A 25,185-nucleotide genomic window follows, 5' to 3' on the forward strand; every position below is an offset into this window, starting at 1 on the left:
TGTGCCCAGCTGAACACGGGGCTATGCCCAGCTCAACACGGGGCCGTGTCCAGGATGGTCAGCCCTGGCAGAAAAGACAAAAGTGATAGAAGCTTCGGTTGCCCACCACGGGGCCGTGCCCAGCGGACACGGGGGCGTGGTCAGAGTACTGCAGGCGCATTTATTGTAATTGCGAATTACAATTAATGAAGAGAGAGAGTGTCAGACGGACACGGGGTCGTGCCCAGGCTTCTGTTCAGCCTATAAATAGGAGTGCTTGGAGCCATTTCAACTCATCCATTGGCACACCACCTCTCTCACACTTCATCCACCACCCACCACCATCACAACACCATCATCCACCACCATCATCCATTGTCCATCATAGAGTGTGTGAGTCATCTCGGGATCCAAGATCGATCGTAAGAGTTCTTGACAATCAAGGCCATGTTTGCCTAAGCCTCTTACATCACTTGGTGAAGACAAGTGTTTAGTATAATACTTTTTATTTTCAATCTTTTGCACTTTTTATTTGGTTTTGTATTAATGACTTTAATAACTAGTTGCTTATGTTGAAGGTGATCTTTCCTTATCGTTTGTCCGTGGTGTCTTGGCATTATTTTACTGTCTATATAAAACAAAAAATTTTCACCATTCATATCTCCACGGTCAATATGGAGGTATGTTGGCTACCTGGTCGGGGGTTAAGGGAACGGTTTGGTAAGGGTCTTGCCCTTGTTCAGCGTTTAGAGGTCCTGCAAGGGACCTGGGTCAAATTTAGTAGGATCTCCTTCAATGCCCATAGGTATTGGATGGCGGGGATCCAAACTCTTTGACCCCCTCATAAGTTAACTACTATTAATACTATAACCCGGTTTTTTAGGACTGTATCCCTGCTGACTCAAACTACTTAGTCGAGGGTAACGTCACCTCCAAAAGAGGGGCCTACCATAATTTGCATTAATAACTTAATTCGTTATCTTTCAATAATCCGACCCTTTAGGATTGTATCCTTGCTGACTCAAACTACTGGATTGAGGGTAACGTCGCCTTCAAAAGAGGGGCCTACTACAATAACTAAGATAATCTCTTAAACAAGTGCAAAAGTGCGAAATTAATCAAAGGTTATACTAATACACGAGTCGGATCCAAGTGATTCATCTTGTCTATCTGTTTTTATTTTTATTTTATTTTTCAGCATTTAGTTAGTTTTCATTTTCCTAGTTTAAAAATCTTTTCTAACTTTTTGATTTGATTAGACGTTGAGGATAAACCGGTACTAAAAGCTCTTGTGTCCTTGGACGACCTCGGTATCTTACCAACACTATACTACGTCCACGATGGGTGCACTTGCCCATATGTGTGTTTAGTGTTAGTGAATATCGTGTTTTATAAATTTAAAACTTGGTTAAAAGTGTAAAAAGGGCTTAAATATACATCTAAAATATATACACACTAGCACGCATCAATATCGAAAGATATGGTATGTAGCGATTCATTACAAATGAATCGGGAAGTGGTATGAAGAATGTTTCCGAATGGAAGTGATAATGTTATTAAAGTAATATGTTATGTTAACGGGTTAACAATGACATGGAATTAAAAGAATTCAAATGTTATGTACTATGAACTAACATGTGTTTTGTTGTTATGAATGATAGGTAAATCACATGGTTAATTGCGGCACGCTCGGACCGAACACACACAACGTTGACCTTTATACGCTTCCGGTTCAAGTTGTTTCTTTTGAATGGGTCGAAACGTCATTTTGTGTAGTAAATGTTAAACTAGTTACTAGGATGATGGTAGTAGTTTGAAGTTAAACTTTGTTTTGAATAGTTTGGGTTTAATGTTTTGGGTGAAAAGCATAAGGTTTAAAATTTAACATCTTTTGTAAATGTCGTTGAATGTATTTTGATTGATTTTGTATAAAAACAGGGAATCGTCTTCTTTACGAATGGGTCATGTCAAAATTTTGAAAATCCAAAAAAAAAATTGTAAGAAGTTTATGTTAATTATTGATTATCGGAAAGTGGGCGTTTCAAGTTGGTATCAGAGCCTAGGTTTGAGGGATTTAAGCATTAAGTGCTTGAACTCAAACTGAAAGCTCGTGAGAAGTGTGTGTTCGTTCCACGGCGCAAGGCAAGTAAGTATTTTAAAAGTTGAAATTTTTGCATTACAAATAATTTAGTTACGGAATGTTATGGAATGGTTACGGCATGTTGTGGAAAGATGTGGGATGAATCGGATCAGTTTGGGGGTTAGAACGGGTCAAATGAAATGGGAGCTAAACATTAGGTTATATCAGATCTGGCGCCGCACACAGTTGTGTCGTTAAGTGACACAGCTGTGTGGACCGATGATGCTTGTTGCTGAGATCAGGGTGTGTGGCAAGGCTGACACAGCTGTGTGACATTGTACTCAGATAACGAACACAGCTGTGTCTGGGCAAAATTTCCACAAACTTCATATTTTCTTGAGTTTTCCGCAACGAATCACCAACAAGCTTTCCAAAACTACAATATGCAAATAAAACACAATTAAATGTCGATTCAGTCGAATTTGTAACCAGAAATATATAAAATGGGGGATAAAAAGAATAAAAAAAGGGGTGATACAAAGGTATATGGGATAAAGAATACTATGATGTTGGTTGTCGGAAACGTTGAGTTTCCAAAGAAAGTTTAAGTATGATTTAGTCGCGAGTAATTTCTTTTACGTATTAGAAAGAATGAGAGCTACGTATCACTAGCATGGTTATATGATAGAAAGGATGAATGAATGTCTAAAATAAAGAATGATATGATACGTTCGTCGATGACGATAAGGCATGAAGTATGAATGATGAATGGAATGTGTCATGATAAAATGATGTTAAAACATGATGGTGGAAAGTATGAAATGAAATCTAATGAATGTAATAAATGTTTTATGTAGATGGCTGATATGGTAAATGTAAATGATGACGATGAAGCACGCCGAAATGAAATGAGAACAATGATTGTGGAAGAGGTAGAGAAAGCGATTGAAGCTAGCATTCCTCGACTAGCTCAAGAGGTGGAAGGTCAAGTATTGGGGGTAGTCGATACTCTAGCGTCCAAGGTGGAGGAACTAAAGGAGATGATTAATGAACTACAAACCAAGAAAAGTACTCGAAGGTGCACGTACAAGGAATTCATGGCGTGTAACCCCTTGCCGTACAAAAGGGAAATTGACTCGATAGCTTGTCAAAGGTGGATTTCAAGCACTGAGGCGGTGTTTGTGAGAAGTAGATGTGAAGTGAAAGACCAAGTAATGTTTGCAACGGGTCTCCTACAACTCCAAGCAAAGGATTGGTGGGACGCACATTCGAAGGAATTGGGGGATGACAAAGTACAAACTTTAACATGGCAAGAGTTCAAGGAACCATTTCTGAAATATCATAGCCCACAATCCGCACTTGATAAGATTTAAGAAGACTTCTTATGTCTCCGACAAAAGGATGAAACAGTTGATGAAATAACAAATAAGTTCTTCGAGATGGTGAAATTTTGTGGGGAGATAGCGGGGACTGAGAGGTTGAAAATCATACGTTACCATGCTATGTTAAAGGCTGAATATCGGGAGTTCGTAAATCCCTCCAAGTGTGCAACGTTGAACGAATTAATCGACTGGGCAAGAGATAGGAAGATTGAGATAAAAAGACAGGTTGAAAGGGGAGAAAAAAGGGTGGCGGAGAAGTCTACCAACACAAACCCATCGAAAAAGGCAAGATTTCAAGACCAAAACAGAAAAGGGAAAACGAGTAGTGGAATTCCGACTTGCAAGACATGTGGAAAGCATCATTCGGGTGAATGCTTTTGGGAAAGAAAGGATGCTATAAATGTGGGCAAGAGGGACATCCGTATTATAGATGCCCCGAAAACTCTAAAGCGTGTTACAATTGTAACCAAACGGGGCACATTAAAGCGGAATGTCCGAAACTCCAACAAGGGGCAAAGAAAGATGGAAAGAAGGATGAGTCTTCCAAGGCTCGTGGGAGGATGTTCCAGTTAACCTCGGATGAAGCTAAGACTAGCCCGGATGTGGTCTCAGGTATATTCTTGGTTAATTCTATGCCTATGAATGTATTATTTGATTCCGGGGCTAGTAGATCGTTTACTTCTAATGAATTGTTAGTTCATCCATCTTTTAAGCTTGAAAAGATGATAGTACCCTTAGAAGTGGAAGTTGCTGATAGTAAAAGCTATTTGTTACATGATATTTGTAGAAACTGTAAGATCTTAATCGAAGATGAGGAATTTAGTATAGATCTTGTCCCGATGTACATGGGGGAATTTAAAGTAGTTGTAGGAATGGATTGGCTTGCCCAAAACCACGCTGAAATTCAATGTGAAAAGAAAGTCATTCATGTAGTAACCTCGGGGGGAAACGGGTAAGTGTTCAAGGAGATAGAATCATCAAGTCGAAATTGTGTTCTATAATCAAAGTTGTCAAACATGTGAGGAACGGGGGTAGAGCTTATCTATCTTATGTGATTGACTCCAATCGAGGTGTCCCAAAGCTTGAAGATGTGAGCGTGGTGAATGAATATCCGGATGTGTTTCCGGAAGACCTACCAGGCCTTCCGCCTGAACGAGAAGTAGAATTCAAAATAGATCTTAACCCGAGTGCAAAACCGGTAGCTAAAGCTCCTTATCGGTTGGCCCCAACCGAAATGAAAGAATTGATGACGCAACTTCAAGAGTTGCTCGATAAGGGTTTTATTAAACCAAGTGTTTCACCATGGGGAGCACCCGTATTATTCGTGAAGAAGAAAGATGGTTTGATGCGAATGTGCATCGACTATCGAGAGTTGAACAAATTAACGGTGAAGAATCGATACCCGTTGCCCAGAATTGATGATCTATTTGATCAGTTACAAGGGGCAAGTTGGTTTTCAAAAATCGATCTGCGGTCGGGTTATCACCAACTGCGCGTACGAGAAGAGGATGTGCCGAAGACTGCGTTTCGAACGCGGTACGGACATTACGAGTTTTTAGTAATGTCCTTTGGACTAACGAATGCCCCAGCTGCTTTTATGGATTTAATGAATCGGGTGTGCCGACCTATGCTTGATAAGTATGTAATCGTTTTTATCGATGATATTCTAATATACTCCCGCAGTGAAGCAGAGCATGCTTCCCATTTACGTGATGTATTGGAAACGCTTCGCAAGGAAAAGTAATATGCAAAGTTCTCAAAGTGTGCCTTTTGGCTTAGAGAGGTACAATTTTTGGGTCATGTGATCGATGCGGATGGTGTCCATGTGGATCCGTCCAAGGTAGATGCGGTAATGAATTGGGTACCCCCGAAGAATCCAAGCGAAATAAAAAGTTTTCTAGGCTTAGCTGGGTACTACAGGAGATTTATCCAAGATTTCTCCAAGATAGCCTCTCCTATGACGAAGTTAACAAAGAAGAGTGAAAAGTTTATATGGGGCGAAGAACAAGAAAAGCGTTTCAGACTTTAAAAGAAAAGCTCTCAAATTCTCCGGTGTTGACATTACCGGATGGAACGGATGATTTGGTAGTATATACTGACGCCTCCCACCAAGGTTTAGGTTGTGTATTAATGCAAAAGGGTAAAGTCGTTGCTTATGCCTCAAGACAACTCAAGCAGCATGAAAACAATTACCCAACTCATGATCTAGAATTGGCGGCAGTCGTGTTTGCCTTGAAGATATGGAGGCACTACCTATATGGGGTGAAATGTACTATTTACTCGGATCATAAAAGCCTCAAATATTTCTTCGAGCAGAAAGATCTTAATATGAGGCAGCGAAGATGGTTGGAACTCATTAAGGATTATGATTGTGACATTCATTACCATCCCGAGAAGGCTAATGTAGTGGCGGACGCTCTAAGTCGAAAGGAGTACCCGTCCCCGATTCGGGTAAAATCTATGAAGATGGTAGTCACACCTAAACTCCTTGATGAAATTCGGGAAGCTCAAACAAAATCTTTAAATGCCGGTGACTCAAAGAAAGAAAGGACGAAAGGATTTATTCACGAATTGGAAGAGAATGCAAGTGGTATGAAAACGAGGTATGACCGAATTTGGATACCTCGGGAATGTGATGTGAAAGAATTACTATTAAATGAGGCTCACAAGTCTCGATACTCCGTTCATCCGGGAGCCACAAAGATGTATCGAGACTTGAGAACGAATTATTGGTGGCCGGGAATGAAAAGAGACATTGTCAAGTATGTTGCTAAATATTTGACATGTTCTCAAGTGAAGGCCGAACACCAAAGACCGTATGGAAAGATGCAGCCGTTGGAGATACCGGTGTGGAAGTGGGAGCATGTAACGATTGATTTGGTGACTAAACTTCCTAAGACAAGGAAAGGGCACAATGCTATTTGGGTAGTCGTTGACCGACTAACCAAAAGTGCACATTTCTTACCCATCCGGGAAACCTATAATTCGGAAAAGATGGCAAAAGTTTATATGAATGAGATTATATCTCGACATGGGGTTCCGGTGTCTATAGTGTCCGACCGGGATACCCGGTTCACGTCTCGCTATTGGAGGAAATTTCACGAAGATTTAGGGACCCAGTTACATATAAGCACCGCCTACCATCCGCAAACCGATGGTCAGTCGGAACGAACTATCCAAACGTTGGTTGATATGTTAAGGGCGTGTGTTATGGATCTCGGAGGAAGCTGGGATGATCATCTACCTTTGGTAGAGTTTTCATATAATAATAGCTATCATAATAGTATAAAAATGGCCCCTTATGAAATGCTCTATCGAAGGAAATGTAGGACTCCGGTTTGTTAGGGGGAAGTGGGTCAACGTGAACTCGCGCCACAGGATGTCGTAGCCGAAACAAATGAGAAGATTGATATGATTAGATTAAGACTAAAGGCAGCGCAAGATAGACCAAAGTCTTATGCGGATCTACGAAGGCGACCAATCGAGTTCCAAGTGGGAGATTATGTCTTACTAAAGGTCTCTCCATGGAAAGGGATAATTCGTTTTCGTAAACATGGAAAGCTAGGCCCTCGATACATTGGACCATTCAAAATACTCGCTCGGGTCGGAGCAGTGGCATACCAGTTAGAATTACCTTCCGCGTTGGATGGAATTCATAACACTTTTCATGTATCGCAATTGCGGAAGTGCCTAGCAGACGAGACGGCATACGTGCCTATGGATGATATTGAAGTGGATGAGAAGTTGAATTATGTTGAGAAGCCTGTCGCAATAAAAGATTTCAAGGTGAAGCAACTCCGTAACAAATCCGTTCGACAAGTGTTGGTTCAGTGGCAACACCGGAAGGGATCGGATCTCATGTGGGAGGCGGAGGATGATATGCGAAAGCTATACCCAGAGTTATTCGGTATGTATTCTGGTTTCGGGGACGAAACCTTCTTTAAGTGGGGTAGACTTGTAACACCCCAAATTTCGTATGACATGTTATAATGTTTAATCGCAATGCTTTAGCGAAAAGAATTGGTAAACATGAAATTTTACCATTTATAAGATTTGTAGCATTTTATAAAAAAAAAATCTAAAATCCTATAATTAGGCATGAAAGATTAGTAAGTTAGTAAATAATAATGAGAAAGGTGTCATGTTGTAATAGTTAAGGGGTTAAAGTGAAAAGTGTAATTAAAACATAAAAAAAAAGAAGCCAGGAGTTCCCTAGCATTATGTTCGATCGAGAGAGAGAGAGAGGACCAAGGAGAGAGTCAAGAAACCCTAAGTCTCTAAAATCTCATCAATTGAAGGCTAAATTAGTGAAGAATCGAATGCATGAGCTAAGAATTCAGATTTTCTAAGTATCCTTGATCTCCAGTAAGTGAAATTTCTTGATTTGGTGATGTTTGATTTTGTGGGTTTTGTGTGATTCGTGAATGTAATACAAAATTCAGTATGATTAATGGTTTCTACCAAGGTCTAGACATCATTAGATGCTAAATTTTGAATATGAAAATGATTAGGGCAAAACCCACTTGCATGTCAAGTAATGTGTGAAGTTTCGTATGTTAATTTGATTTTTGATTTATGAAATTGTTATGAATAATTGATTTAGAACTATGTCCTCATGATTTGAATGGTAGATTTCAAAGTAGTAGGATGTTTATGTAAATCAATGGGAAGAACTATGGAAATTGTGCTTAGGATGCTTGTACATTGTTCTAAACTAGTGGTACGCACACAATGTGTTCGATGAAATGCCTAAGTGAGTTTAGTTATGGTTTTTACATGAATGCTTGTTAAGATTGATGCAACTTCTTTATGATAATGATGTATGTGAATAGTAGACGCCATAACGTATTAAAAGGATTGTGAAAGTATTGTTTATGAATGCTAAAGTATGAGATTATGACATATAGGCACGAAGAAGGAAGAAGGTGCAAGTCACTCGAAAGCACAAGCATCTCAAGATCGCGGTAAGTTCATATGAACTTTATGTACTCTATTTGTAGCTTTATGTATAAAAATATTTAGTGCTAAGAGTTTGGTGTAAGTTTACATTATGATTCATAATTGACTAGTTGTAATGATTTTTATAATGAGGATTAAGGATAAAATGATCTGATAGTGAATATGGAATGACCCGTCTAAATGGGTTAAAAGGATAAGTAGAATGGTTGTTGGAATGTGTAGAAATTGACTTGTTTATAACGGGTCAATTGATGTAAGTATATCGAAAGATATGGTATGTAGCGATTCATTACAAATGAATCGGGAAGTGGTATGAAGAATGTTTCCGAATGGAAGTGATAATGTTATTAAAGTAATATGTTATGTTAACGGGTCGAACAATGACATGGAATTAAAAGAATTCAAATGTTATGTACTATGAACTAACATGTGTTTTGTTGTTATGAATGATAGGTAAATCACATGGTTAATTGCGGCGCGCTCGGACCGAACACACACAACGTTGACCTTTATACGCTTCCGGTTCAAGTTGTTTCTTTTGAATGGGTCGAAACGTCCTTTTGTGTAGTAAATGTTAAACTAGTTACTAGGATGATGGTAGTAGTTTGAAGTTAAACTTTGTTTTGAATAGTTTGGGTTTAATGTCTTGGGTGAAAAGCGTAAGGTTTAAAATTTAACATCTTTTGTAAATGTTGTTGAATGTATTTTGATTGATTTTGTATAAAAACAGGGAATCGTCTTCTTTACGAATGGGTCATGTCAAAATTTTGAAAATCCAAAAAAAAAATTGTAAGAAGTTTATGTTAATTATTGATTATCGGAAAGTGGGCGTTTCAGTGGCTGGTTCAGGTCTGTTTCCCGTTTCTCTCATACAACGTGTCCTGGTCTATCTATTCTAGTTACATGACTCGATACAAGACATAAGACGAAGTCAACAGACATATGCACTAACAAACTCCCCCTTGGATGATGATGAGTCTTCAGTGTATTGAGTCATCAATCCTGATCGGTCTTCTCACTCTCACCAAAGTATCCTTCTCTGAAAGCATCCTTCAATCTCTCTCTTACTCTCCCAGAATCTCAACCTGACTCTTCAAATTCTCTTGATCAGATCTCTTGATTCCTTAAGCTCTTCAGCATTAGCAGCTTCTATCTCGAACGCTATTCCAAGATCTGAATCTGGCTCTTATGTCTTCAGACTCCTCCTTTCGATAAGCTGGGATCGCAGTCTGGAATTCATTATCTGCAAGCTTTGAATTGGAAAGCTGGCTCTAATCTGCATACGCTTTTGTGGAAAATCCTCAAGAGTCGAAACCTAGCTCTTTCAAAGCTTTTTATCTGCACAATTCTCTATCCAAAAGTAAATTTCACAATCGTTAAAATTTAACAAATTTAGAAACCTCTTGTAGATATCATTCACCATCAACAATAGTTATATCAAGTTCAAATTAATGACCTTGATTAACTAACAGTAAAATCAGCCTCAAAACATCAATTGTAAGATTATTTTATAACATTTTTCAACTTATCTCAAACTTTAACTTCATTTTTATTTCAAACACACTCTCCCAATCCACTGTTGTTCATCGTGTTTAGCACTCGGAATTTTGAAAATCAGCTTTTCATCATAAGTTGTCGAAAATAAGATGAAATAAAATCTTTTTGATTTTTCAAAATTTTATGCTAAAACATACTGAAAATCTTTTTGGATTTTTCTTTAATGAAAAGCAGTAAAGAAATATTTACAGACATATTTTTGTGAGTTTGTGTAAGAGGATCATATCAGTTTTTGAGACTTATCACTAAAACTGTTGATCTTGATTTAACTTTAAGTCTTAAACAAATTCACTTCTGATTGTCAGTATTTTTGTCCACTTAAATTTTCACACAAAGTTCAATTGATTCGTGATACGAGATTGGTGTTTTAAGGACTTAAACTTATTTGCGTGTCCCACCTCAGAATATACTCCCGTATCCAGACTCCTATATTCAGTCTTACAGGTGAATATACACTAATGATATCTGTAAATGGGTAATGCGAGGCCATGAGAGCTCAGGTTAGAACTTCCGTTCAGACAAAAAGATGATGGCTCGACTTTAGGTGTGTCCCGTTTGGGGATCTTTTCTTCAACAGCACATGATTAGCATTTTTCAATGTTTCATCATTTTTTATGCTGAGGGTGAGCTTTATGATTAAAGCAGTGTAGAGTATTATACGAGGACTAGGCTATTGCTCCCGCAAAATCAGAAGTCCCAGTATAATACCCCAGATATCATCACGTACAAAGACCTAGTATGTCAGAAATAGGCAATCTCTCAAACAAGATTTCGGGGGTTACCCATATATCCGAGAGATGTTCCCCACGAGATAAGTAAGTATTGATATTTAGGTTTATATCTCGAAAACAATCTACTAAGCGTGTAAATACCTACTGGCACATCATCAATGAGACTCGTTTAAAAACATTTTGACTTTCCATTTCTTTAGCCTGTTGTGATAGTCCACTGATGTGCTATCATTTCCTCTTTTTTACAACAAAACTCATTTTTGATTTTTCGATGTTTTTGGTTTTTAGATTTTATCATGTTTTTGGATTTTTCAAATTTTCAAAATTTTAATTTTTTACTCCCCATAAAATAAAAAATATATTTCAATTTTTGATTTTCTAGGAAAATTTGAAAGTAAAGGCAATAAACTGTACAAATAAAATGACAAACTGATGTGAATTGTTTCAATTCTCCATTCACTTGGTTCAAACAATCAGAACTCCCCCTGACAACAAACTATTTTCCCATTATGATTTCAAAACACTTAAGTTTGTTACAAATGATCCACCACTTTCTTAATCAACTCAGATTGTTGATCAGTGTCAGATGCAGTGAATGTGATGTCAATATTATCTGGCAATCCATCTGAAGGTTCAGATTCCCACTTTAAATTGGTTGCCTTTTTTACTCTTTCTGAATTAGGATTTGGTGGAGAATATCATTCTTCAAGCGGAGGTGGACACTTTGTATAATTGGTACTATGTTTCTTACCAGTATTCTTTACTTCAGATTTCTTCTCTTCAAATGCTTCCATGCCTTCTACTGTAGGGTAAATCCTGTCAATCACGTAAGAAGCACATGAATAACTTTTCAATAACTTGTTTACCCTCTCAGTTTCTATCCTCTGAGTTTCCAATTTTTTTTCAAGTTCAGCACATTTCTCAATGTACTGATTGATGATTTTCTGCTTCGTCATGAACGCTCCATTGAGTGTCTTCATAGATATCTCTTGTTCATTGCTTGACTTGCTATATTGATTCATAGCTTTGTTTAAAACATCATAAGATTCTTTCAGTCTGTTCATGTTATGAATCAATTTGTTGTTGTGCCTTTTCACAGTATCACAATTTTCACACTTCTCAGGTATCTTTTCAGTATCTGCTTCCTTCTCAACCTTGATAGCTGGAATTTCTTTAACCTGCTTCTTTACTACTCGAACATTTTCCTCAGGTTTGACCTTTTCTTCAACAGTTGCTGCCTTATGATTCTTCTTTTTCGCAGCTTGTCTTTCTCTGATCTCTTCCATTTTACCTGCAAAATACAAATTATACCTAACAGGTGAAAGTTCTCTTTTATAATATTCAAGTTTTCGAATTTCTTCACTGTCATCATCACTCTCTTCATCTGATGAGTGATCAAAGATTGGTGCTTTTTCTGAAGCCTCTTCTGTTGAAATTGGTTTTTCTTCTTTCTTTTTAGGACTGAATTGCTGAGATTCGTGATAAGCATACACTATTTCATCTTCAGCAGTTGAATCTTCAAAAATTTAAGCAACAAATGCTTTAGAATCTGAAGTTCTGTTAGGATCATAATGATCCCAATTAAAACCTTCTGGAATTCTTTCATCTTCTTGATGAACTAGATAAGCTTTCTATGATGGCTCTTCGATCGGATCCTTCCTAGCATGTGAAGTTTGTGGCGATTGTTGTTGATGCGGCTGTAGAGCAATTTGATGATAAATCGCTTTTCGATGATAATCATTGTTGCCGAATGGATTTTGAGCTCCACTTGCTTCGCGATTTGTGCATTCTCGCTTAAAGTGCCCCTTCTCCCTGCAACGAAAATAAGTAACTTTAGATTTATCAAAACCTAAAGGTGAAGTTCCAGCATCACGGAAATCATCTCTTCCAGTAATCTGTTTAAACTTCTCAGCTCTTCTCAACACACTAGCCATACACCACTTTATATCCATTAGTTCCATCTCTTCAGCATCAATCTGATCATAATCCTCTTTGGTCAACATTGGATTACCAATCCTTCCGGCTACCAAACTTTCATAAGACTCTAATATGGTCACCAATAAAGACATATGACCTTTGGCAACCTCTTCCGAGAAATTCTGACCATTCTGAAGATGTAATGCAATGTTGCATTGTAGTACTTGGCCATTATTGTTGTATGAGCTTTGCAGTTTAGAATTGGTTGCTGAAAAATTTGGATCAAATGATGGATATGAAGAGAATCCATTATTGTTGTTTAATCCTTGAGATGACCCTCCAGAAGAACTGTTTGCGTTAAATGCAGTTTCGATCTTTGGTGCAATGTTGGTCTTATCAATCGTACTTCCTTTGTAGTACAAACCAATGTCTTGTTCACCATTAGAATTCTTCATTTTCGCCATCTTCCGTTGTTCCATCTCTTGAACTTCGAGTTTTTCAATAAACTTGCTCAGCGATAGATTCGCAAATTCACCATTATTCTTCAAAATCATAAGATACGTGCCCCAAACATCTTGTGGCAACGCATCGGCCAACTTTTCCACCCATTTTTCTCTATCTTTCTTGATATCTAATAGATCAAATTCTTTCTTCAAAAGTGACTTTTTGTTCTTGATCATGTCTAAACTTCCAACAAACTTCGTTTTTAGTGCTTTCCACATTGAGTGTGCACTTCCTTGTGTTGCAATAAGATCAAGATGTCTTCCTTAATGGCTTGTTGCAATATACTGATCATCATCTTTTCACTTTTGTATTTCTTTTCTCTTTTTCATCTAATTCTTTAATAGTAACAATCTCTCTGTATTCATCAATCGGTCTAACATATCGTTCTTCAACACATTCCCACGCCTCTAAGTGATTCGCTTGAACCCAATTTTCGAAACGTTCCTCCCATCCACTATACTCCTCGATATTCATGAGCTTAGGCGGTTTTTGCATGGTGCCCATTTCATTTTCTAAGTTCACGTTCTGAGCCATAGTGATCGGGGTAGCAAATGCGTTGTAAAATTCAGAATCCATGTTTCGATGTAAAAGGTATACAAAAACACAATATTCAAGTGAGCTGGAAAGTCACGCGGCCTGGAAATCTTAATTCAATCCGTGCGACCTGATCAAAGATTCACTCAAACGATCTGAAACAATTCACCTCGTGCGGTCGGGTTCAAAGTCAAACGATCTGGAATACATCTCGTGTGATCTGGTAATATAATCCAAACGACCTGGTCACTTTCAAGCGACCTGACAAGTTTTCACACGATCTGGTCCAGTTTTCAAACGATCTGGAATTTTTTTCAAGCGATCTGGACAATTTTCAAGCGGTTTGGATGAATATCCACCTCGTTTGAGAATTCTAAGTCCAAAAGGTCATGATTTTGTCAATTTTTATCAAGTTTTAGGTTGAATTTGGTTCTGATTTGTTCACGGAATGTTCAAAATGATGTTTTACGAGTTATAACACGAAATCAGGTCATTTTATCTGTGGAATCTCGGGTAAATTTGATGAAAAAGTGTAGAAGAATGAGTAGAAATCAGTTGTTTTTGAAGAAATCAAGCTGAAATGGTAAGAACTCTTCCTCCTGAGCTCTGATACCACTTGTAGGATCGGGGATTCGATCAAACGAGTTGTTCAGAAGAGTTCTCGATCAATATGAAAGGCGGAATCAGACGTATTGATGTTATATCAGCTAGATTCACACTTAGAATCACTTTAACTGTCGATTGTATTGATTTGATAGTGTTTACAGATCGTTCGACACTTCGGCAGCACTTCGTCTCCGGAATCAGAATGTTACAAATGAAGATCCAAGACCACCTATTTATAGGAATGCCAGACCCCACGAACCATTTCATGCTTTCTGGCCAGACCCCATGAACTTGCCAGGTCGCACGAACTGGCCAGACCTCACGAACTTGGTCAGCCACTTCGTGAGGGGTGGCTGGTTCAGGTCTGTTTCCCGTTTCTCTTGTACAACGTGTCCTGGTCTATCTATTCTAGTTACATGACTCGATACAAGACATAAGACGAAGTCAACAGACATATGCACTAATAATTGAGTTATTAATGCGTAATGTGGTAGGCCCCTCTTTTGAAAGTGGCGTTACCCTCGGCTAAGTAGTTTGAGTCAGCAGGGATACAATCCTAAGTAGTCGGGTTAATGTTTTAATAGTAGTTTACATATGAGGGGATCAAGAAATTCGAACCCCCGCCATCCAATACCAGTGGGTATTGAAGGAGGTCCTACTAAGCTTGACCCAGGTCCTTGCAAGATCTATACTCTGAACAAGGCAAGACACTTACCAAACCATTCCCTTAACCCCCGACCAGGTAGCCAACATATCTCTATATAGATCGTAGAGATATGAATGGTGTAAATCTTTTATTTTATATAGATAGTAAAATAATGCCAAGACACCACGGACAAATGATAAGGAAGTTTCACCTTCAACATAAGAAACTAGTTATTAAAGTCATTAATACATAACCAAATAAAAAGTGCGAAAAGATTAAAAATAAAAAGTATTACACTAAATGCTTGTCTTCACCAAGTGATGTAAGAGACTTAGGTAAACATGGCCTTTGATTGTCAAGAACTCTTACTATCAATCTTGGATCCCGAGACTACTACACACACTCTATGATGGATGATGGATGATGGTGGTGGATGTGGGTTGTGATGGTGGTGGGTGGGTGAAGTGTGAGAGAGGTGGTTTGCCAATGGATGCCTTTGAAGTGAACCAAGCACCTCTATTTATAGCCCGCACAGAAGCCCGGACACGGCCCCATGTCCATTGGGCACGGCCCCGTGTCCATCCACTTTCTCTTTCTTCATTAATTGCAGTTTGTCTGCATTAGTTGACCACGCCCCCGTGTCCGCTGGGCACGGCCCCGTGTGCAGAAGCGTATCTGTACTATCAAGATTTGCTTGGATTCTGCGAATCTTAGCGTTGGCCACGGCCCCATGTCCGCTGGGCACGCCCCCGTGTTCAATGAGCACGGGGCGTGTTCAGCCTTCTGATGTCTTGTTTTTGCTTGGGAAGATGCTGTAGAGGGGTCTGGCATGCCACGTTTATTCCTTTTCTTGTATTATTGTTAGATTTGGCTGTATTTTTGCTTCTTTTGTTCATTTAAGCTCATTTAACCCTGAAAATACAAAAGGAAGACAAAAGCACACTTTTTCCAACATTAGTAGTAAAAAAGGGTTAGTTTTATGCCTCATTTGATGTAATTTATATGTTGCATTTTACACACATCACTCATCCTTGCTAGTTATTATTTCTCGCCAAGAGGAGAGTCATTGTGAGGGGTGTGTTGTGCGGGTTTAAGAAAAAGTTAGTAAAATAAGGACATTTGTTTGCTTGATTCATGTTGATCGCTTGTAGGAGTTATGAGTTGTTTATGATGAGTTGCTTGGGGGAAGCAACGGTTAAGTGCGGGGATGTGACAAGTAGTCTGTAGGACGACCCTTAATTGTTTGTTAGAATTAGATGACTATGTTTGCTTGTGTTTCAGGTACATTCGGAGCTTAAAAGTGTGGAAATAAAGCTTCGAATAGGCACGGCTGGATTGGAGAATTGAAAGATGGAGCACAAATGAATAAAATAATTTATTGGAATTGAAGAATTAAGAAGGTAGCATGATAGAGGACGAAATTACGAGAATATAGGCGAAAACGGTGAAGAAAACGGAGTTGAAACGAGAAAGTTATGAAGAAAACAAAATTTCTTGCTTCAGCCTCTACCATAAGCTACGGTGCTACCGTAGCTTACGGTAGCCCCCATCATTTTTCTTCCACCGTAAGGTATTAGAGACCCACCATAGCACTTTGAAAGCTATCGTAATCTACATTAGCACCGTAGCTTACGGTAGGCTCAGCGGAAAAATGTAACTTCCAGCTTTTAATTGCCATTTGATGAGACTTTTGGGCATCCAATCATTGTTATCGGTTTTGGGAGAGTTCTTGGGCGAATTTTTGCTTGTTCTTGAAGATTCCAAACAATTGTTTTATGTTTTTGATTTCCATGAACATTGAACTTGATGTTAAGATGATTCACTAAGCTATGAGAGGCTAAACTTGTCGGTGATCATCCTAGGTGGAAGGTTTGTTTGAGATACTTGTGTTTTTATCTGAATTTCTAGAATAATAAGCTTGCAACGTTTGTTGGTCTGTTATGGTGTGTGGATGCTTGTTTGTAAATTGTTAATTTGTGTTTTGATCATAGTCTAAACCATACGTTCTTGGTGCCGTTGGCAACCGAGATATCTATAAAGACTGTTATATACAAAGATCTGCTGAAATCTAAAGTCTGTTGAAGACCTATCATCTGTTGAAGTTAAAGAACTGCTGGAAGTCAAAGGCCTGATCAACCTTGATTGAGCTTTGGTGAAAGTTGTTGAGGCAGGTGATCGTGTGTTCGTGGTTAATGTTTGTTGAAACTTAAGTTGTATTCAAATTCTATTAAGTTTGTTAGACCTCTTTACTTTCTATTATAATGTGTTCTGCATAGTTTTCTAAAAATCACCCGTGTTTGCACACGAGTCTTACTACTAGCTAGGGATGAGCAAAATGGACCCGGTACCGGTACCGAATTTACCGAACCGGGTACCTTTTCGGTACCGATTCGGTACCGACTTTTAACATTTTCGGTACCGGTTCGGTACCGGTCCGGTACGGTACCGGTTCGGTACCAGTTTTTACCCTCAAATACCGGTACCGAACCGTACCAAACCGGGTATATTCGGTACCGGTACCGGTACCCAGTTTTGAGGATTTTCGGTACCGGTTCTTTCGGTACCAAACGATACCGAGCTCATCCCTACTACTAGCAGCAGAGATAAAATACTATCTTAAAATTTAAAAATAATATGAAGTTTTAACTTATAAAAGTTAAGGGACAATTTTGTCGTGTATATAAAAGTTATGGGGCAAAAAGTGAAAAAGTCGGAGTTAAAAAGTAGGTGCTCACGCGACAGCCAACCGCGTTGATGACCAACGCTGCTGCCGTCATCACGCATATTTCACTTTGCCAATTCTATTATTTTTACTTTTTCATAAAAAAGAATGTGTATCTATTATTTTGAAATAAAATAATCTGATTATTTATTTATTCATCTATTTTATTAAGTCGTTGTAGCTACCCTTAATTGGCAGCAAAAATATATCAAATAACCAACTTTTATATTTTTTAATTTGTCCGTAGATCATATTTTATTGTAATAAAATTGAGTGCAATTATGTTAATGCCCCCTATTCGAAGAGTATTAACATAAACGTTTTAAAAACTGTTATCTAAAAAAAATAGGTAATAAACTTGTCTGAAAAAAAAGCTCCATATATGGAGGTTGAGTGAGGGCAATTCAAACCTTTTTTATAATAAAATATAACTACAATCAATGATCTCGAAATGGATTAAAATAATAAAAATAAAAAACCTTGACCATATATTTTTTTTGAAAATGGCGAAATTTTATAGAAAACTCAAGCGAGGCGCTCGAACAAAACAGTACAAGCAACCAAAAGAAAACAACCAAAGATAGCATCTATGGTATGCACACGATAACAAAGATAGCATCAACTAGACATGACTTTGAACAACAAAAGATGTGTTGATATGTTGTTGACTTCAGAAAAAGAGGCTTAACTTGATGAATTTTGTCTAAAATTCTACTCTTGATCAGTCTTCTAATCCTGTCAAGAATATGAATTATTTTACTATATGAAATTAGGGAAAAGATCAAATAGAAAGCTTAGTTTCGGTAGAAAGTGTAGGAAGCAATAACAAATTGACACGTGGCAAACATAAAAATATATTAGAAGGGGTATTTTAGTCAAACACTAATTAATCTCATATAACTTATAACCCTAGATCTAAAAAAACCCAGATGATACTTCATCCCACTTTCACCAACACCACCGAACACCAGTGAACAATTTCCGGTGCGGTGTGCGTCGGAATTCCACATGATTCCGATTAGATAACTAAACGACATTATTCTGGCTGCCACGACGAAGAAAACCGGCGAATATGTCATCTCCGACAATGTCCTACAGGTGCCGGCACCGGTACCACCTCCGAACAACCAGATTAACGCCGTCAACTAAAGGATATAATGAAGGTAACTGGTGTGAGTTGTTTTCTTATGATAGTGATCAGAATTTGAACGAATTCGTTTACCTGTTGACTTGGTGGAGAAGAAGAGACGAGTTATTATAAAACACAATTTTTGTAAAACGCAATTGTGTTTTTTGAGCTTTATGTTTATTTGTTTACTTAGAATATGTAAAATGCAATGAGTTCATAAAAGTGGTTTTCACTTTATTGTTTCTTTATTCCTCATTCCGTTTTATGGATAAAGCTGATTCGAAGTTATTTGCAGATGGAGTTGAAAGATTATTGGTTGTATTTAGTTTTATTTGTTATGTACAACAGGTGTCATTTATTCATTTATAAAATATTATACTGAATGGACAATTGTTTAATATTTGCTATAATTTTCAAATTTCATCATTCAAATTTATGAACACTTTCATTGCGTTTTATTAATTTGTTGAACTGTGGGTATGATGGTGTATTTTAATATCAATTTCAGTTGGTATTTGATCGAAAAACTAATAGCTTTCATAAAACACAATGAAAGAACACATTTTTGTGTTTTAATTTCATTGCGTTTTATAATACAACACATTTCTTTATGTTTTTAGTTCATTGCGTTTTAAGAACGACACATTTCTTTGTGATTTTAGTCCATTGCATTTTAGAAGAAACACATTTTTTTGTGTTTTTTGTCCATTGCGTTTTAGAAAGAACATTTTTTTGTGTTTTTAGTCCATTGTGTTTTAGAAAGAACATTTTTTTTTTGTGTTTTTAGTCCATCACGTTTTAGAAAAAAAAAAACACTTTCTTTTGTGTTTTTATCTATTGCGTTTTAGGAAAACACATTTTTATGTGTTTTTTGCTCCAATGTGTTTTAGAAAAACACATTTTGAAGTGTTTTTAGTCCATTGCATTTTAGGTAAAACACATTTTTATGTGTTTTTTAATCCATTGTGTTTTAGAAAAAACACTTTCTTTTGTGTTTTTAGTCCCTTGCGTTTTAGGTAAAACACATTTTTATGTGTTTTTAATCCATTGCGTTTTAGAAAAAAACATTTTCTTTTGTGTTTTTAATCCATTGCGTTTTAGGTAAAACACATTTTTATGTGTTTTCAGTCCATTGCGTTTTAGAAAAAACATTTTCTTTTGTGTTTTTATGTCATTGCGTTTTAGAAATAAGACATTTCTTTGTGTTTTTGTTGCATTGCGTTTTAGAAAAAAAGTCATTTTTTTACATTTTTTGTCCATTGCGTTTTACGCAACCGGGTTTTCGAAAAAAAATTTCGAAAATATAGCAATAGTATACTCGTTTTAAAGATAAAAAACGCTCATTTTTTTGGTGCAATTTTTGTAAAAAAATAATGTCGTATGAAAGAGTTATTAACGTTTAAAAAATGGGGGGAATTGGAGGAGAGAGGAACTATTGCCTTGGATTGACTAGAATGCCCCTAGATAAACCCACGCACCTCCTTTTTTTCCTTCAATTTCACTCATTTAATCTTAGCCCTTAATTAATTAAATAGATGGTTAAGATTACTTCCTAGGTTTCCTACCCAAATAAACTTCCTATTATATCCTAACCCTATGAAATTAAGGTGTAGAGTGTTATATGTTGTTGCTGTTCTCAACATATACATTTTCAAGTGTATGACGTCATCGGGCAATAGTTATGTTAAATGGTTGGCCACTTTTGGGAGGCACGTTTGACTTTTGTTTTTTTTTTTTCTTTTTTCATATAATAGTTATTTATAGGTGATGCCAAATTACAATTTTATCCCAGGTGTAAAATTACGATTTCGCCCTCGATTCAAAATAAAATTTTGCTTTTGTCCCTTGCTTAAATTACAATTTTGCCGTCAGTTAAAAAATACAATTTTGCCCCCAGTTCAAAATAAAATTATGGTTTTGCCTTCAGCCAGAGTCCTGCCAAATTACGATTTGGTTTCCATTTTAAAATTACGATTTTGCCCCCAGCTAAATATTACGATTTTGCCCGCAGCTAAAATATTACGATTTTGCCCCCATTTGAAAAAAAGATGTTTTTGCCCTCAGTTCAAAATATTATTTTACCTCCATTTTAAAATTACAATTTTACATCCGCTAAAAATTGCAATCTTGCCATCGTTTTTTTTTTCTTTGCCAAAACCATGGTAGTGTTTTATTTTACTTTGTTGACTTAATTTTGTTTTTATTCATGCCAAACAGGTGCATAGCACTCGCTAATTGGTCCTGACAAATTATTGTTTTGCCCCCAACTCTAAATTACACGCTTGTCATCGTTTTAGTTAATTTTTTTATCATAACTATGGAACTGTTTTTCTTTAATTGGTTAACTTGATGTGTCTTTTTTGATATCGTGTTATAGGTAGCATGTATACCTAACCGACATAAAGGCGTACATGTTATTAACCTAAGAAATACTCGGTTTAGCGCCCCACAACGCGGGCGGCGCATAACTATAGCTGCGTAACACTGGCTCATTAGTCCTAATAAATTACAGTTTTGCCCTAAGCCCAAAATTACGGTCTTATCATCGTTTTTTTTTTTCATAGCAAAATTATAGTAGTCTTTTTTTAATTGATTGAGAATTATTCGGCCATTGCTCCGCAACGCGGACGGGGCATCTACTAGTTATCCTACATATACAAAGACCACGACAGGGAATAGTGTTTCCCTGCCATTGGTCGAAATGGGCGGCCACCACTCCTTTATTGGACCAACCATTTTATTTTTTTATATCCACTTTAAAATTACGGTTTTGCTCACAGTTTAAAATTACGCCTTTCTCCCAAATAAAAAATATAATAACCTTTTTGCCAGCAGCTCAAAATAACAATTTTGCCATCGGGTCAAAAATTACGCTCTTACCCTCAACCTTTTATTTTATACCCGCTTTAAAATTACGGTTTTCCCCCAGTTTAAAATTACGTCTTCGTCCCCAGTTCAAAATAAAATTATGTTTTTGCCCCCAGCTCAAAATTACAATTTTTCCCTCGGTTCAAAATTACGATTTCACCCTTAGTTTAAAATTATTTTTTTGCCCCCAGCTAAAAATAAAAATATGGTTTTCCCCTACCTCAAAATTACCATTTTACCCTCGGTTCAAAATTATGATTATCCCTAGTTCAAAATAAAAATATGACTTTACACCCAGCTAAACCGAAAATACGATTTCGCCCTCGGTCAAAAAATTATGCTTTTACCCTCAGCCAAAATTACGTTTTCGCCCCAGTACAAAATAAAATTTTGTTTCTCCCCCGGCTCAAAATTACGATTTTACACAAGTTTATTATTTTATACCCACTTTAAAATTACGGTTTTTCCCCCAGTTTAAAATTACGTTTTTGCCCCCAGTTCAAAATAAAATTATGTTTTTGCCCCCAGCTAAAATTTACGATTATCCCCTCGGTTCAAAATTACGATATCACCCTCAATTCAAAATTACGTTTTTTTGCCCTCAGTGCAAAATAAAAATATGGTTTTCCCCTAGCTAAAAATTAGGATTTTACACTCGGGAAAAAAAATTGATTTTTCCCCAAAGTAAAACTAAAATATGACTTTGCCTCCAACTAAAAATCGTGTCAAGGAGCTGCCTAACACTCTTTTTACTTTTTCTTTCTGGCAAAACTATGGTACTGTTTTTTAATTGGTTAAGAATTATTCAGTCATCGCCCCGCAATGCGGACGGGGCAACACCTAGTTATCCTACATATACAAAAATGAGTTGAAGGAATAGTGCCAGGCAGCTTGCCTGGCATTTCCCTGTTGGATCATCCATTTTTAATTTAATTTTATTCCCAACCTAAAATTACGGTTTCGTCCTTTGTTTAAAATTACGTTTTTGTCTCTAATTCAAAATAAAATTATATTTTCGCCCTAGCTCAAAATTTACGCTTTTGCCATCAGTTCAAAAACCTATTTCTAATTCTACTCCCAGTTTAAATTTACGGTTCGCCCTCCGTCTAAAATTACGCTTTTGCCCCCCCCCCCCCCCCTCAAAATAAAAATATGTTTTTGCCCCTAGCTCGAAATTACGATTTTGCCCCCAACTCAAAATTACGTTTTTGCCCACAGTTCAAAATAAAATTATGTTTTCCCCATAGCTCAAAATTATGATTTTGCCCTCAGTTTAAAATTATGATTTCGCCCCAGTTCAAAATATGACACTTCCCTATTGGACCATCCATTTTTAATTTAATTCTATTCCCAGCCTAAAATTATGGTTTCGTCCTTTGTTTAAAATTACGTTTTTTCCACTAATTCAAAATAAAATTATATTTTCGCTCTGCCTCAAAATTTACGCTTTTGCCATCAGTTCAAAAACCTATTTGTAATTCTACTTCCAGTTTAAATTTACGGTTTCGCCCTCCGTCTAAAATTACGCTTTTGCCCCCCTTTAAAATAAAATATGTTTTTGCCGCTAGCTCGAAATTACGATTTTGCCCCAACTTAAAATTACGTTTTTGCCCACAGTTCAAAATAAAATTATGTTTTCCCCCATAGCTCAAAATTATGATTTTGCCCTCAGTTTAAAATTATGATTTCGCCCCCAGTTCAAAATATTTTTACGATTTTGCCCTCTGTTGAAAATTATGATTTTGCTCCCATTTCAAAATTTACGATTTCTCCCCCAGTTAAAAAGTATGATCTTGCCATCGTTTTACTTTTTTCTTTTTTTTTTTTTTGCAAAACTATAGTACTGTTTTATTTTGCTTGGTTGACTCAATGTAACTTTTGTTGTGTCAAATAGTTGTCTAACACTCGCTCATTTGTCTTGACAAATTATTATTTTACCCCCAGCTTAAAATTACAGACCTGTTGTTGTTTTAATTTTTTTTAGCAAAATTATGGTAGTGTTTTCGTTTAATTGGTTGTCTCGATGTATTTTTTAGATCGTGTTATAAGTAGTATAAATACATGCATACATGTTATGAAACTAAGAAATATTTGATTTAACGTCCTGCAACGCGGGCGGGCGTAGGTGTAATTTTTATTCATTCAGGCATGCCTGGTACATGCTCATTTGTCCTGAAAAATTTCAATTTTGCTCCCAATTTAAAATTATAGTCTTTCCATCATTTTAGTTTTTTTAGTAAAAGTATGGTAGTGTTTTTGTTTTAATTTATTGACTCGATGTAATTTTTTTTAGATCGTGTGTTATGAGTAGTATATACAAGTAACCTATTTTTAATTTAATTTTATTTTCAGTTTAAAATTACGCTTTCAGCCTTCGTTCAAAATTACGTTTTTGCCCCCAGCTCAAATTAAAACTATAATTCTGCCCCTAGCTTAAAATTACGCTTTTGCCCTCGGGTCAAAAACTCGTTTTTAATTTTTTTTTTCCCAGCTTAAAACCACGGTTTCGCCTCCGTTTAAAATTACGTTTTTGCCCCATGTTCAAAATAAAATGTTATTTTTCCCTCTAACTAAAAATTACGATTCTACCCTCATCTCAAAATTACTTTTTTGCTCACAGTTCAAATATTTTCAAGTTGAGGGAATAGTGCCACGCAGCTTGCCTGGCACTTCCCTATTGGACCAACCCATTTTTATTTAATTTTATTCCCAGTTTAAAATTACGCTTTCCTCCTTCGTTTAAAATTTTGGTTTTGCCCCCAGCTCAAAATAAAATTATAATTTGCCCCAAGCTCAAAATTACACTTTTTCCCTCGGTTTAAAAACTCATTTTTAATTTTGTTCCCAGTTTAAAATTCCGGTTTCCCCTCTGTTTAAAATTAAAATTTTTGTCCCCAGTTCAAAATAAAATGTTGTTTTTTCCTCTAGCTCAAAATTACGATTCTGCTCTCAGCTCAAATTACGTTTTTGCCCACAGTTGAAAATAAAATTTTGTTTTCCCCCTAGCTCAAAATTATGATTTTGCTCTCAGTTTAAAATTATAATTTCGCCTCCAGTTCAAAATATAATTACGATTTTGCCCTCTGTACAAACATACATGTTAAGAGAGAGAAATATTCGTCTTATTGCCCCGCAACACGGGCGGAACAAAAACTAGTGATCAACAAACTATAAATCATCAAGAGGACATATCACTACGATCTTGAAAGGGGCAATCGATGCAAAGACCAAAAGCAACAAGAGGTATGCTAGCACTCTACTGAGTAAGAAAAGAAAAAAAAAGACTTTCACTATTCTCAAACACTTATATTTTATTAACACTTATATTTTATTCACAGATCATTTTTTACTCTATCACTTTATATATATATATATATATATATATATATGGAGAGAGACAGAGAAAAGAGATGTGTGAATACTAACATAAAAAAACGTATTTTAAATTCAACTAACACGTAAGCCGACTAAAATGATAAATATCCACATTCCAATCAACTCATCATAAACGTATTTATCACCCAAAACATGAAGTTATTACAAATAATATATTTCGATAAGTTAAAATGCA

The 25,185-nt window shown here is 36.6% G+C and overlaps 1 protein-coding gene across 1 annotated transcript; it reads left to right on the forward strand.

The window, feature by feature from the left end:
* Positions 1-3,498: 3,498 nt before the first annotated feature.
* Positions 3,499-4,397, forward strand: LOC110925004. Its single transcript, XM_022168977.1, has 2 exons — positions 3,499-3,862; positions 3,928-4,397. Exons 1-2 carry the CDS (start codon positions 3,499-3,501, stop codon positions 4,395-4,397), a joined length of 834 nt encoding a protein of 277 aa, XP_022024669.1.
* Positions 4,398-25,185: the final 20,788 nt, after the last annotated feature.

The sequence above is a fragment of the Helianthus annuus genome, chromosome 17, assembly GCF_002127325.2.
Source record: "Helianthus annuus cultivar XRQ/B chromosome 17, HanXRQr2.0-SUNRISE, whole genome shotgun sequence".
NCBI classification, from domain to species: domain Eukaryota; kingdom Viridiplantae; phylum Streptophyta; class Magnoliopsida; order Asterales; family Asteraceae; genus Helianthus; species Helianthus annuus.

What these genes read in the sequence shown, in the direction of transcription:
- LOC110925004 (XM_022168977.1), top strand. Translation starts at nt 3,499, where the DNA reads ATGGTGAAATTTTGTGGGGAGATAGCGGGGACTGAGAGGTTGAAAATC. An exon ending in TGTGGGCAAGAGGGACATCC is followed by an intron (nt 3,863 to 3,927) that starts GTATTATAGATG and finishes GGCACATTAAAG; the next exon opens with CGGAATGTCCGAAACTCCAA.